At 42.8% G+C, this 13560-nt stretch overlaps 1 protein-coding gene across 15 annotated transcripts in view; it reads left to right on the top strand.

Moving 5' to 3' along the window:
* Nucleotides 1-7751, top strand: part of CDHR5 (cadherin related family member 5) — a 113785-nt gene extending 106034 nt beyond the window's left edge. For all 15 annotated transcript variants that reach the window (XM_073658648.1, XM_073658655.1, XM_073658654.1 and 12 more), the window contains one exon: nucleotides 4829-7751. In XM_073658648.1, the coding sequence (XP_073514749.1) occupies nucleotides 4829-5323 (495 nt within the window). In that variant the 3' untranslated portion in view covers nucleotides 5324-7751. The remainder of the gene's footprint in view (nucleotides 1-4828) is intronic.
* The last annotated feature ends 5809 nt before the right edge of the window (nucleotides 7752-13560 follow it).

Below are 13560 nucleotides of genomic sequence, written 5' to 3'. Positions count from 1 at the left end.
AGCAAAGTCCAGTCTAGCCTTTTTATTCTTGATGCTTATGAGTGGCTTGCACCATGCAGTGAACCCTCTGTATTTACTTTCATGCAGTCTTCTCTTTATGGTAGATTTGGATATTGATACGCCTACCTCCTGGAGAGTGGTGTTCACTCGGTTGGCTGTTGTGAAGGGGTTTCTCTTCACCATGGAGATTATTCTGCGATCATCCACCACTGTTGTCTTCCGTGGGTGCCCAGGTCTTTTTGCATTGATGAGTTCACCAGTGCTTTCTTTCTTTCTCAGGATGTACCAAACTGTAGATTTTGCCACTCCTAATATTGTAGCAATTTCTCGGATGGGTTTTTTCTGCTTTTGCAGCTTAAGGATGGCTTGTTTCACCTGCATGGAGAGCTCCTGTGACCGCATGTTTACTTCACAGCAAAACCTTCCAAATGCAAGCACCACATCTCAAATCAACTCCAGGCCTTTTATCTGCTTAATTGAGAATGACATAACGAAGGGATTGCCCACACGTGTCCATGAAATAGCCTTGGAGTCAATTGTCCAATTACTTTTGGTCCCTTTAAAAACAGGGTGGCACATGTTAAGGAGCTGAAACTTCTAAACCCTTCCAATTTTAATGTGGATACCCTCAAATGAAAGCTGAAAGTCTGAACTTCAACTGCATCTGAATTGTTTCGTTTAAAATTCATTGTGGTAATGTCTAGAACCAAAATTAGAAAAATGTTGTCTCTGTCCAAATATATATGGACCTAACTGTATATGTCTATCTGTATGTATGTGCTCTGTGTATATAGCATGTCTCTGTATGTATGTATATGCTCTGTGTATATATGTGTGTGTTACATATTCTGTGTGTGTAGCATCCACTTATAAATCCCGGCAGCACAGACAACAGTTCATAGATGTAAACATGTTGGCAATCGCCCAACGAAAGAGCAAAATGCTGCCCATTCATCAGGTCATTGGATTGTTTATGGCGGAACAAAAATCATTGGTCTCGGCAGTATATCACCCGGTGCAAACTGCAGATGTGCTGCTGATAGCATGATACTGTATGGGGACAGATTGATACATTAGTGATGATTCTACCCCCATCATTCTTCCTCAACCGGTGTAAAGAGGCCGGGAAACAAACACCAAATGACTTCAATATTGTTGATCGCGCTCATTTAATGGTCTGAACTTGGTGCATATAAATGCAACCTTAATGTTTGAGTGTGATGGTGTAATACAGTATATGAGCATTTAGGGCCCCCACTTTAAACTTTTATCCAGTGCCCCACTTGGTCTAAAACCGACCCTGATCACAGACAGCATTACAATAACAGATAACACCTTTCTGTACTGCAGATAACCCAAGTTCCACCATTTACAAAAGGTGATGGCACAGAGCACAGTGAGGCCTCCTTCCTTCATAATCATCTTTGCCCTGATGAGGGCATGCTCATTAAATACTTCAATGCAATTCAGTAGGGTCTATTGCTGCTAATATGCAGTGCCTAATGGGAAGTAGGAGTCTAATATTTGGCCTAGCGGTCAGGGTGAAAACTGCAAAAAAAAATGTTTGGAATATAATATTGTAATTATATTAATATAATAAAATAAAACATACAAAAAAATAAATACAATTTACATTAAAACATTTTATCAGTAGGTCATGTTTTGATGACATATTCCCTTTTAAAAAGCTGCATACATCTGAAGACACGCTGCTGAGCAAGATGTCAGTCAAGATGTAGGGGGAGGGAATACAGCTTGCTCACACATGTCAAACTCCGGCCCGTGGGCCAAATCTGGCCCGCAGGGTGGTTATATTTGGCCCGCTACACCAGGACCGCCACTCTTATGCAGGCCCATTATACTGTATAGAGAACTATGTGGGGTCATTATACTATCTGGAGGACTATGTGGGGCCATTATACTGTATGGAGGACTATGTGGGGCCCATTATTCTGTATGGAGGACTATGTGGGGCCTATTATACTGTATAGAGGACTATGTGGGGCCCATTATTCTGTATGGAGACCTATGTGGGGTCATTATACTATCTGGAGGACTATGTGGGGCCATTATTCTGTATGGAGGACTATGTGGGGCCCATTATTCTGTATAGAGGACTATGTGGGGCCTATTATACTGTATAGAGGACTATGTGGGGCCCATTATTCTGTATGGAGAACTATGTGGTGTCCATTATTCTGTATGGAGGACTATGTGAGGCCATTATACTGTATGGAGGACTATGGGGGTCCCATTATAATGTATGGAGGACTATGTGGGGTTTATTATACTATATACTAGTTGGCCTGTGACTTTGTCCAAGTTTTTCATTTTGGCCCTCTGTGTTTGAGTTTGACATCCCTGCTGTATGGTGACTGTTAAATCCTCCAGTGCTGCCCCAATGACTGGAGATTATCAGCTGTAGAGAAAATATAACTTAATTTCCTCCCTGTAGCTGGTCTTCCAGTTCGGCCTTATTCAGAAATTCCTTTTTTCACGTACGTGTTATATCCGTAGCACAAGTGCCCATTACAATCTATGAAGCTGTTCAGATTTCCGTTTTTTGGGGGGGGTTTTGCTGACCAGGTGGTCGCACAAAAATAAATCACGGATTAAAATTACCCATACAAGTCTAAGGGTCCGTAAAAATTCACAACACAGATTGCGTTCCATGTGCTGTCCATTTTTAACATCGCATGGCTAGGAGAAGCTTTGCAATTTTCTTTTTATTCCGTGCGAGAAAATCACTTTTGACACCCAGCTGGTAAACATTGAAACACGATGAAAATCAGACCATTTTTTGCTTAAAAAATCTCTGACATCTGAATGAGGCCTTAGACAGCCAAACATGTTTCAACGGTAATTACCTGCAAGGGAAAGTACCATTTTATTTGCTCAGAGGTTCCTTTTAATTACTTACAGCTGCCTTATTATTTTTACAATACACTTAGGCCTCATTCATGCATCAATATTTTTGCACCAGTGTTTGTATGCCAAGCCGGAACTTATAGAGAAAAACTATAATTGAACGATTGACATCTGTTCTGTGTTTTGGAGACATTCCAGTTTTTGGCATACAAATACTGATGAAATACTGATCAGCTTCTTGCCTGTCCAGCTTGTTTTTTAGGGCATACATACAAGATACACAAAATCCTGTTTCAAGGACTAGTGGAAATATTTATAGAAGGAACAAGGGTTTTTGGTTGTGTCTCATATTTGAAAGAAAACTGTTTGAAAAGGCTGAAAATTTTTGCGCAACCCGGAATTGCATAAAAATTTTACAACTTTTGGCATTTTCATGACAGCTTGAAGCATCTCCACCAGATTAGGTGGGGTTCAGGAGGAGCCAGGCCTGGCTTAGCTAGACCGTCTATCAAATTCCTCAAACGGGCATTTTTTAATGGCAGAAATTGAAAAACTACTCTCTAGTCCCTGAGTGGAGTAGCATTTTTGGTGAGGCGTATAGAGGCACATGCCACAGAAAAAATGTGCCAAATTCATTAAGTGGTGTGCACCTCTTCATAAATTTTTGGCGCATTGTACTCCAGCGAGCCCTTTTTTAAGACTAGCATACACAATGCCAGTCTCGATGAATCAGCCACCAAATCTTTCTTTCAAAACGTTAATAAAAGATATTATCATGGTTCAAGCTCTTAATTCTGATACCGAACTCCAAATCTCCAGCAAATATGGAGTTAAATTAAGGGTGGATGAAGCCACCACAAGGGTGCAGAGTGTTGAATTACTGGTGTCCATTTAAAAATAATGTACTGCAAACTCTTAAGCACTGCAGCAAGCAACCAGAATGTCATTATTTTGGGATTTTCTGGGAATATATTAGGATAAGGTGCCGTGGTGCATCGATACATTGTATGGTGGCCATGAATGGTACTGCCCCTTTCTCTCCCATACCAATGAATGTTAGGGCTCCTGCAGACGTGTGGTCTCGGACCGCAATATACAGACTGGCCGTGGCTTTCCTGACCCGAGCGTCACAGCCTCATAGAAATATAGGACACTGTCATGTCGGGAGAGCCGCGGCCAGTCCGTGCATTGCCGTTCAAGATTGGACTGATTTGCAAGGACATATTACTAAGCCTTAAGAGATCTAGCAGTATCATTCATAGCCACTGCACAATGTATAGGGATGTGCCAACTCCAGTGCTCCACAGCTCCTTTAAAAAGTTTATTAAAAAAATCAAGTTCTATTATTTATAGGATAGAAGATAAATTTCTGATTACTTGTACCCCCAGCCACTCTGAGATCTGCATCCCCATCCTGAATGGACCTCCTCTCCATTAATTTTCTATCGGACCAATGGAAAAAACAAAGTACAGTTCTCAGTTTTCGACAGCAGTCCCCTTGACACTGAATGCAGTGAAAGCTGAGTGTGGGTACCTTTCCTCCATTCAGTACGGAGCTGCCATGCCTCGTTCTCGGGGTTCCAGAGATCCGATCTCAGAATCGCTGGGGATCCCAGTTGTCGGATCCCCAGTGATCAGCAAGTTATTCCCTATCCAATAGATATGGGATGACTCTTTTTTTTTTTAATAAACCTGTAATAGGCTGATTTGTGGGGGTGCCGGCAGATATTGATGAACTGTCCTAAGGATTTCTAAAAATATATATATATATTAACGTGCTGGAAAAAAAACCTTAACATTATTTCCATACAAAGAATTCGGAGCTCGTTAGTTCACTTTCAGCTGATTGTAGACGATCAATGATGAGTAAAATGTAGTAAAATCCGTATCAAGACACAGAAAGGATTGCTGCTCATATTACAAATAGATATTCTGTTTAATATCCTCTCTTTTACTCTAGAATTCTGGAGGATCTGCAGATAGGACCGAGCAACTGATAAATGAAGAAGAATATGGTGGTAGTACATCGGCTTCAAGTCCAGAATTTGGCATAGATGGTGTCATTACCGAAGTGCCCTCTGGAAATAACCTGCTTTCAGCTGCAGCAGTAAGCACAGTTCTTACAACCAGTGCCCCCACAGAGAGTCCTCCATCGGAAGAAGCAGAGGGAGAGTCTGATTCAGAAGACAAGAAGGTGAAGTCCATCCTAACTAAAGACTTGAAGGAAGATGGAGGTTACAAGTCAGTATGGTTTAGGGAAGACGCTGCCCCAGAAGTCATGGTGATTGAAGGAGTTGAACACGGAGAAGCAAGCGATGACATAGAAGAAGAATTCAGTAATCAACAAGAGAACGATGATGATGATGATGAGGAGGAGGATGAGGATGATGAAGATGAACTCAATCCAACATTCAGCACTCCAAATGTTGTCTCAAATAATTCCAGTATACTCTAGGAGTCTAGTCAACTATTTTACATTGATATGACAAGCATATTGAAATATAACAACATTGTTGTCAAATATCATGTTGTATATTACAGGGATGGACAATTCTGAACATTTGCAGTGATGATCAAACAGCTTTTCTATTGTCACGTTGACCTACAAAGGATAAGTTTACGAGCATGTGTAGGTCACCAGCGGCTTGTCCCCACTCTCCATCTCTAGACTGATAGGTCTCTTCCTGGACACAGATATAGGGAGTGAGCTGTCAGTCATGAGGAGCAGTGCAAGGACACACCATTGGGGACTAGCCTTTGGGCTAGTCATCCAAAAACACATAGTCTCTGGCCAGGATGGATCACCTCCAAAATTCCCTTAAAATTATCAAATACTTTTTTTAAATGCAATTCTAAAATTAGCTTTTTCTCAATAGCTTTATTTGAGCCATCTACTTGAAATATTGTATTACTGATACCTAAAACACAATGCAAAATGAAATTGCTACCTTTCTATTTAATATGTTGGTGTATTGGAAATACATTTTTAATGCACTAGAGAGCAGTCAATGACATTATGACCCAAGAATCACCAAAGAGTATATCCTTCATCATTTTAACTCTTTAACTCTGGTGTCATATTGGGCTCCTAGGGTATTGTTTTTTGTACAAATTCTACTCCCCAGGACCCCTTTCAAACATTCATGCTTAACAACCATGTTCTCACCATGTTTTTCATGGATAGAATAGATTCAAATTATAGTCTATGGAAAAGTTCACATCAGTTTTTTTTCTTGTAGACCGACTGTCTGCAAAAAACAACATCTGAGACCTATACAGTTTTGATTTGACGGATGCCATCAGTTCTGCATCCTTGTGATGTCCACGAGAAGCTTGGACATTTTTTTATTTTTCAAACACAAAAAGAATATCCTGATGATGGTAAAAATGGTCCACAGATGAAAAACCATGATAACATAATGATCAAAATGGATCCGTTATTTCTAGCTTACTTTTCAGGTTTACCAAAATCTGGACTTCACCGCTTGACCCACGATGTCACACCTGTCTCAGTACCTAGCCACTTTTCGTTCGCTCTGCCTCTGCGTTCTACTGCTCACACGTCCTCCCTGTTTCACTGGTTGGCGCTAACTGCCTTCCCACCTTATCACTTCGGCCTTTTATATTTGATAACTGCACCACAGCTACCACCTCACCCGGTGTCCCTTTCAAGCTCATCCCTCCAGAAAGGCTTCCTCCATCTTCTAGTTCCATTTTACTCGGTTCGGTTAGCAGATCGCAACATTTGGTCGCGAGTGCCACAGAACATTGATGAACCACATATTGTGCTCTCAACCCCCTTACATATAACCAAGATAATAACCAAACAAAGTAGAAAGACCCATCCCCTTTTTCTTAATTCACGAAAATATAAGTTGTTATAATTATCTCATATTTCAGATTCAGTAGAGCTGTAGTCTAGTCACCAACCACTGTGTCTATAAAGTCTACAAACTCAAATTAATCCTGACATTAGTCTTTCCTCGTCTTCCTGGTGTTAAGTGCTGAGGCTGCTGTAATCACAGGAATTCCCTTTACTGTCATACAATCAGCTTGTGATTCCCAGTTTGGGTAGTGTAAGTTCTTCTGTCTAACATTTGCATTTGTAAAAGATAACTGCATGCTATGATATTTTTTCCAGCTTTTTTGGTAGCGTCCCCAATGGAGGCTCCAATGCAGCCATGAAACTAATCTAACTCGACCTTTCTACAGCTGAAATCAGCAGGGAGAAAGTAAAGGCTGTAGAAATTAAAGTTACCTCCTTCTCCGCCCTATACAAAAATGAATGGATTGTGCAACCAGAAAGTGAATTAAGCTAGTAAACAGTATTGAGCACTGTTTTATTCTTTTAATTTTAAAAGTACAATTTTACATTTACACACTAAGGTGAATGTCCGAAAATATGTTCAAATAGATTCCAGGAGGTAGACTTTAAGAATGGCATCCCTACATTTACCTTTTTATGACATGACAGGTGTTCTATTGCTTATAGTTCAGTTTCAGTTAACTTTGTTCTTGAGGAAATTATTCTCTGGAGAGTGGTTCTGGGAGGGACATGTCTGCACAGCTTGTCCATAGACCTGGGATATCATTTAATGTCTCAAGAAAAAATAATAGTAGCATTGATTACAGAGGTTTCAAGAATTGTAACTTATGACTGTGATAACTGTACATAAAAATGTCAGTAATTTATTCTTTTCATTTCAAACTGTATTTTTTCAAATTTTTGCCACTATGTGTAATTCGTAATAAGATTCTTCATATTGATTGCGTTATTCATGATCAAACGGGAAGGATACTTTTATTGTATATATGGTCTTGCTAAGCGCAACATTGACCTAAACTAGAAAAGAAGCTAAAATAAAACAACAGAATGCATAAAACATGTCTAATGGCATTTATACATAAGTATTCCAATAAAATAAAATTATACAGTAAAATACCCCTGTGGGAAAAGAAAGGTGAATAAAATTGAATAAAATAATTAGTTAAAAATAACACAAAATATGCAGATGAAAAATAAAGAAGAAACATGATTATTTTAAAAAATTTAAATAAGAAATACAATAAAGACCAAAACTTGACCATACACAGCAATGTCAGTGAAAAAGTAAAAAAGAAGTAATCGCTTATACTGTAGAATACAGTAAGGCATAGGACTTGAAGAAATGCTGCTTGTCACAGACTTTAATGATCGGAGCTGTCTTCCATGAGCCCCAGATTCTATGGGAGCCAATGGTCATAAATAAATTGCCCCCATATAATCAAGGGGTCGCCCCTTGGTGCAGCACAGGACAGAAAGCGAAACAAGACTTACTGCAGTTTTAGAATGTAGCATCATTGGTAAGCCCCCACATAGCCTTTCTATAAACAGTATGAAACCCCCTCATAAGCCCCTATATACAGAATGAGTCCCACATACCTCCATATATAAGGTATGAACAACCACATGGCCTCCTATATACAGTATGAGCAACCACATAGCCTCCTATATACAATAAGAGCTCTCACATAGCCCCCTGTATACTGTATGAGCACCCTCATAGACTCCTATATACAGAATGAGCCCCCCACACTCTGATGCACATTGTCGTTAGTACCCAGTGCCTGTGAATAGCGGTCACTTTACTGCTATTCACAGTTGTCAGAGCCAGATTCAAGGAATGTGGACTACATCAGAGCTTCCTGGTAACATTTTTGGTAACAAATTGTGAACAAGGGATAGTGTGAGGGAGTATTCAAATAAAGGTTTTTTTTCTGTGTGTGATTTTGTTTCCTGATTACTGGATTAGTAACGGGTGTCTGATAGATAGGGCCGGCTCCAGGTTTTTCTGGGCCCCGGGCGAAAGAGTCTCAGTGGGCCCCTTTAATACATACCAGGATTCATGATGCACAGATACCACAGAGAAATATATATATAGTACAATGCAAAGATTTCACTTCTTACATTACATGAGTGATATCTATTGTATATTCCACAATAGCTCAGAAACCGGCGAATCGCTCCACACAGTATACTGGCCCCCATATAACGCTCCATACGGAATACTGGCCCCCATATAACGCTCCATACGGAATACTGGCCCCCATATAACGCTCCATACGGAATACTGGCCCCCATATAACGCTCCATACGGAATACTGAACCCCCATATAGCGCTCTATACTGAATACTGGCCCCCATATAACACTCCATACAGAATACTGGCCCCTATATAACGCTCCATACAGAATACTGGCCCCCATATAACGCTCCATACGGAATACTGGCCACCATATAACGCCCCATACGGAATACTGGCCCCCCATATAACACTCCATACGGAATACTGGCCCCCATATAACGCTCCAAGCAGGCTGTTCCCCCTACATAATGCCCCATACAGGCTGTTCCCCCCCTTATAATGCTCCATGCAGGCTGTTCCCCTCACATAATGCCCTATGCTCACTGTTCCCCCTTATAATGCCCCATGCAGGCTGTTCCCCCCCCTTATAGTGCCCCATGTAGGATGTCACCCCCCCTATTTATAATGCCCCATGCAGGATGTCACCCCCCCTCTTTATAATGCCCCAGTCAGGTTATCACCCCCCCTCTCTTTATAATGCCCCATGCAGGATGTCACCCCCCCTCTTTATAATGCCCCATGCAGGATGTCACCCCCCCCTCTTTATAATGCCCCAGTCAGGATATCACCCCCCCTCTCTTTATAATGCCCCATGCAGGATGTCACCCCCCTCTCTTTATAATGCCCCATGCAGGATGTCACCCCCCCTCTTTATAATGCCCCATGCAGGATGTACCCCCCTCTTTTTAATGCCCCATGCAGGATGTCACCCCCCCTCTTTATAATGCCCCATGCAGGATGTCACCCCCCCTCTTTATAATGCCCCATGCAGGATGTCACCCCCCTCTTTACAATGCCCCATGCAGGATGTCACCCTTCCTCTTTATAATGCCCCATGCAGGATGTCACCCCCCCATGTAATGCCCCATGCAGGATGTCACCCCCCATATAATGCCCCATGCAGGATGTCACCCCCCCATATAATGCCCCATGCAGGATGTCACCCCCTCTCTTTGTAATGCCCTATGCAGTATGTCACCCCCCTTCTTTATAATGCCCCATGCAGGATATCACCCCCTCTCTTTATAAGGCCCCATGCAGGATGTCACCCCCCCTCTTTATAAGGCCCCATGCAGGATGTCACCCCCCCTCTTTATAATGCCCCATGCAGGATGTCACCCCCCCTCTTTATAAGGCCCCATGCAGGATGTCACCCCCCCTCTTTATAATGCCCCATGCAGGATGTCACCCCCCCTTTATAATGCCCCATGCAGGATGTCACCCCCTCTCTTTATAAGGCCCCATGCAGGATGTCACCCCCCCTCTTTATAATGCCCCATGCAGTATGTCACCCCCCCTCTTTATAATGCCCCATGCAGGATGTCACCCCCCCCGCTTTATAAGGCCCCATGCAGGATGTCACCCCCCCTCGTTATAATGCCCCATGCAGGATGTCACCCCCCCCTCTTTATAATGCCCCAGTCAGGATATCACCCCACCTCTCTTTATAATGCCCCATGCAGGATGTCACCCCCCTCTCTTTATAATGCCCCATGCAGGATGTCACCCCCCTTCTTTATAATGCCCCATGCAGGATGTACCCCCCTCTTTTTAATGCCCCATGCAGGATGTCACCCCCCCTCTTTATAATGCCCCATGCAGGATGTCACCCCCCCTCTTTATAATGCCCCATGCAGGATGTACCCCCCCCTCTTTTTAATGCCCATGCAGGATGTCACCCCCCCTCTTTATAATGCCCCATGCGGGATGTCACCCCGCCTCTTTATAATGCCCCATGCGGGATGTCACCCCTCCTCTTTATAATGCCCCATGCAGGATGTCACCCCCCCATGTAATGTCCCATGCAGGATGTCACCCCCCATATAATGCCCCATGCAGGATGTCACCCCCCCATATAATGCCCCATGCAGGATGTCACCCCCCTCTCTTTGTAATGCCCTATGCAGGATGTCACCCCCTTCTTTATAATGCCCCATGCAGGATATCACCCCCTCTCTTTATAAGGCCCCATGCAGGATGTCACCCCCCCTCTTTATAAGGCCCCATGCAGGATGTCACCCCCCCTCTTTATAATGCCCCATGCAGGATGTCACCCCCCTCTTTATAATGCCCCATGCAGGATGTCACCCCCCCTTTATAATGCCCCATGCAGGATGTCACCCCCTCTCTTTATAAGGCCCCATGCAGGATGTCACCCCCCCTCTTTATAAGGCCCCATGCAGGATGTCACCCCCCCTCTTTATAATGCCCCATGCAGGATGTCACCCCCCCTCTTTATAAGGCCCCATGCAGGATGTCACCCCCCCTCTTTATAATGCCCCATGCAAGATGTCACCCCCCCTTTATAATGCCCCATGCAGGATGTCACCCCCCCATATTATGCTCCATGCCTCCATACATTAAAAAAAAAAAAAAAAATCAAATACCTCACTCCTCCTCACCTGCTGCCACTGCTCAGGTCTGGACTCCAGTGTCGCCAGCGTTGTCCCGCTCTGCGCTGCCTGTGACGGCTCAGGGGAGGGCGCAGTGGAAAGACGTCACCGCGCCCTCTGACCTGAGACGTCACAGGGAGTGCACAGCAGGAAGACAGCGGATCTGTGGAGGCATGGGGAGAGGTAAGTATCCGGCTGCCGGGGCCCTGAACAAGTGGGGGAGAAGGGCGGCTGCTGGCACCACTCTCCTCCGCCCATAGCCCGGCGGGGTGCCCAACCGTGAGTGGGCCCCCCCGCCTGCTCAGGGCCCCGGCATTTGCCCGGGTGCGGCGGGTGCTGACGCCGGCCCTGCTGATAGACAACTCTTCATTACTAACCCCAGTGGTGGATGGCCGTCATCAACCCCAACTACCATTACCCCAATTGACACAGCACCAGTGCAATCAGGAAGAGCCAGGCAAAGTGCCAGAATTGGTGTATGTAATGTGATGTGCCACTTCTGAGGCGGCTTTAGGCTGGTATTTTTAGGCTGGGAAGGGTCCAATATCCAGAAACCTTCCCAGCCTGATAATATAAACCTGCAGCTGTCTGCTTTACGTTTGGTTATCAAAAATAAGGGGGAACCCACGTCATTTTTTAAATTATTTTTTTAATAGGTTAAATAAGGCGAAACACCTTTTAGTGCCACATGAAAGGCACTAAAGGGTGCAAGTTTATTATATGTAGGGGGCTTGCGACATTATATATCTACAGGATATCTATCTATTCTATCAATCTATCTATTGTATTTATCTATTCTATCTATCTCTATATCTGTATGTAAGATTGCTTTATCAGTTTGTAAACTAGATGTAAATTACATAGAGAATTACAATATGTGAAAGATGTTAAAAACACATTGCATACACATGTCATACTGATGTTAGGGGAGAAAAATCACATTGTACTCGCATTACACTCGTTTTACTTTTCTGGATCAACATCGGAGTGATTTTTTTAATGCAGATGTGAACGATGTCTTAGGCTGGAGTCGCACGATTGTATAAAGAATTGTTCCAATTTTCAGCCCTGAGCGTTGTCCGAGAGAAATCCATTTGTTATTGCATGAGTATTGCATGAGTATGCCGTCTGTATGCAATGTGTTTTTAACATCATATTTTACAAACTGTAAATAATAAGTTAAAGCTTGTTTAGAAAACTAATAAAGCAAATTTATATAAGATATATAAAGATATAGAGTAGATAGAAAGATGATAGATAAACAGAATAGATAGATGTCCTGTAGATATATAATGTCACAAGCCCCCTAAATACAGTATAATAAACTTACACCCTTTAGTGCCTTTCATGTGGCACTAAAAGGACTTTAGCTTTGTTTACCAAATAAAAAAATAATTCAAAATAATGACATGTGGTCCCTCTTCTATTTTTGTCAATAAGCAAAGGTAAAGCAGACAGCTGTGGGCAGATATCAGGCTGGGAAGGTCCCAATAACCATGGTAAAAGTACTAGCCCGCAGCCGCAGTCGTTCGATTTATATGCTCATGTGAGCGAGCCCTAAAAGTAAGTTCCCACATAGCGAAAACACAGCAGATTTTCTGTTCTGTGAAACTCTATTGAGTTTCACAGTGCCAGGTAAATTACGGAGGTTCGCAACGAATATGCTTCATGGGAATTTACCCTTAATCTGTCCTCAAACCTCTGTGCGATGCTTATAAACATCTATGCAGAAGGGAGGGATGGTAATCTGGAGGAAGAAAAAGTCAGAACACACAGAGAAAATACTGAGACTTCTAATGCAGATAGAAATGCAGGATACACGTCATATAATGAGCAGATATAGGGATATTCCTATTGTACACCGACAGGACACCTTATTGTAAAAGTCACCTGAAAGTAGAATTATTCCTTACAGGTGTGTAGGAAAAAGGGTAGATCTATGCAACACATTAATCATATTCCTCATGATCTGACATGGTTTACTCACATATTCATCAGTAGGGTATGCTCTTAGCTGGATATAGGGCGTGCTTCAGAAACTGATGCACTGGCATGGTGTGCCAATATTAATAATTCTCAGTATTAGGCTGTGTGCATACGTTGCATTTTTTTCAGTGCAGAATTGTCACAAAACCTGAAGGGTTTCCTAATGCCAGCAAAGTGAATGAGATTCC

Source organism: Phyllobates terribilis, unplaced genomic scaffold, assembly GCF_046119375.1.
Source record: "Phyllobates terribilis strain yellow unplaced genomic scaffold, ASM4611937v1 Scaffold_13__5_contigs__length_258822181, whole genome shotgun sequence".
NCBI lineage: Eukaryota > Metazoa > Chordata > Amphibia > Anura > Dendrobatidae > Phyllobates > Phyllobates terribilis.
Note: the sequence above shows the minus strand (reverse complement) of the source record. Positions and strands in the feature narration are given on the sequence as shown.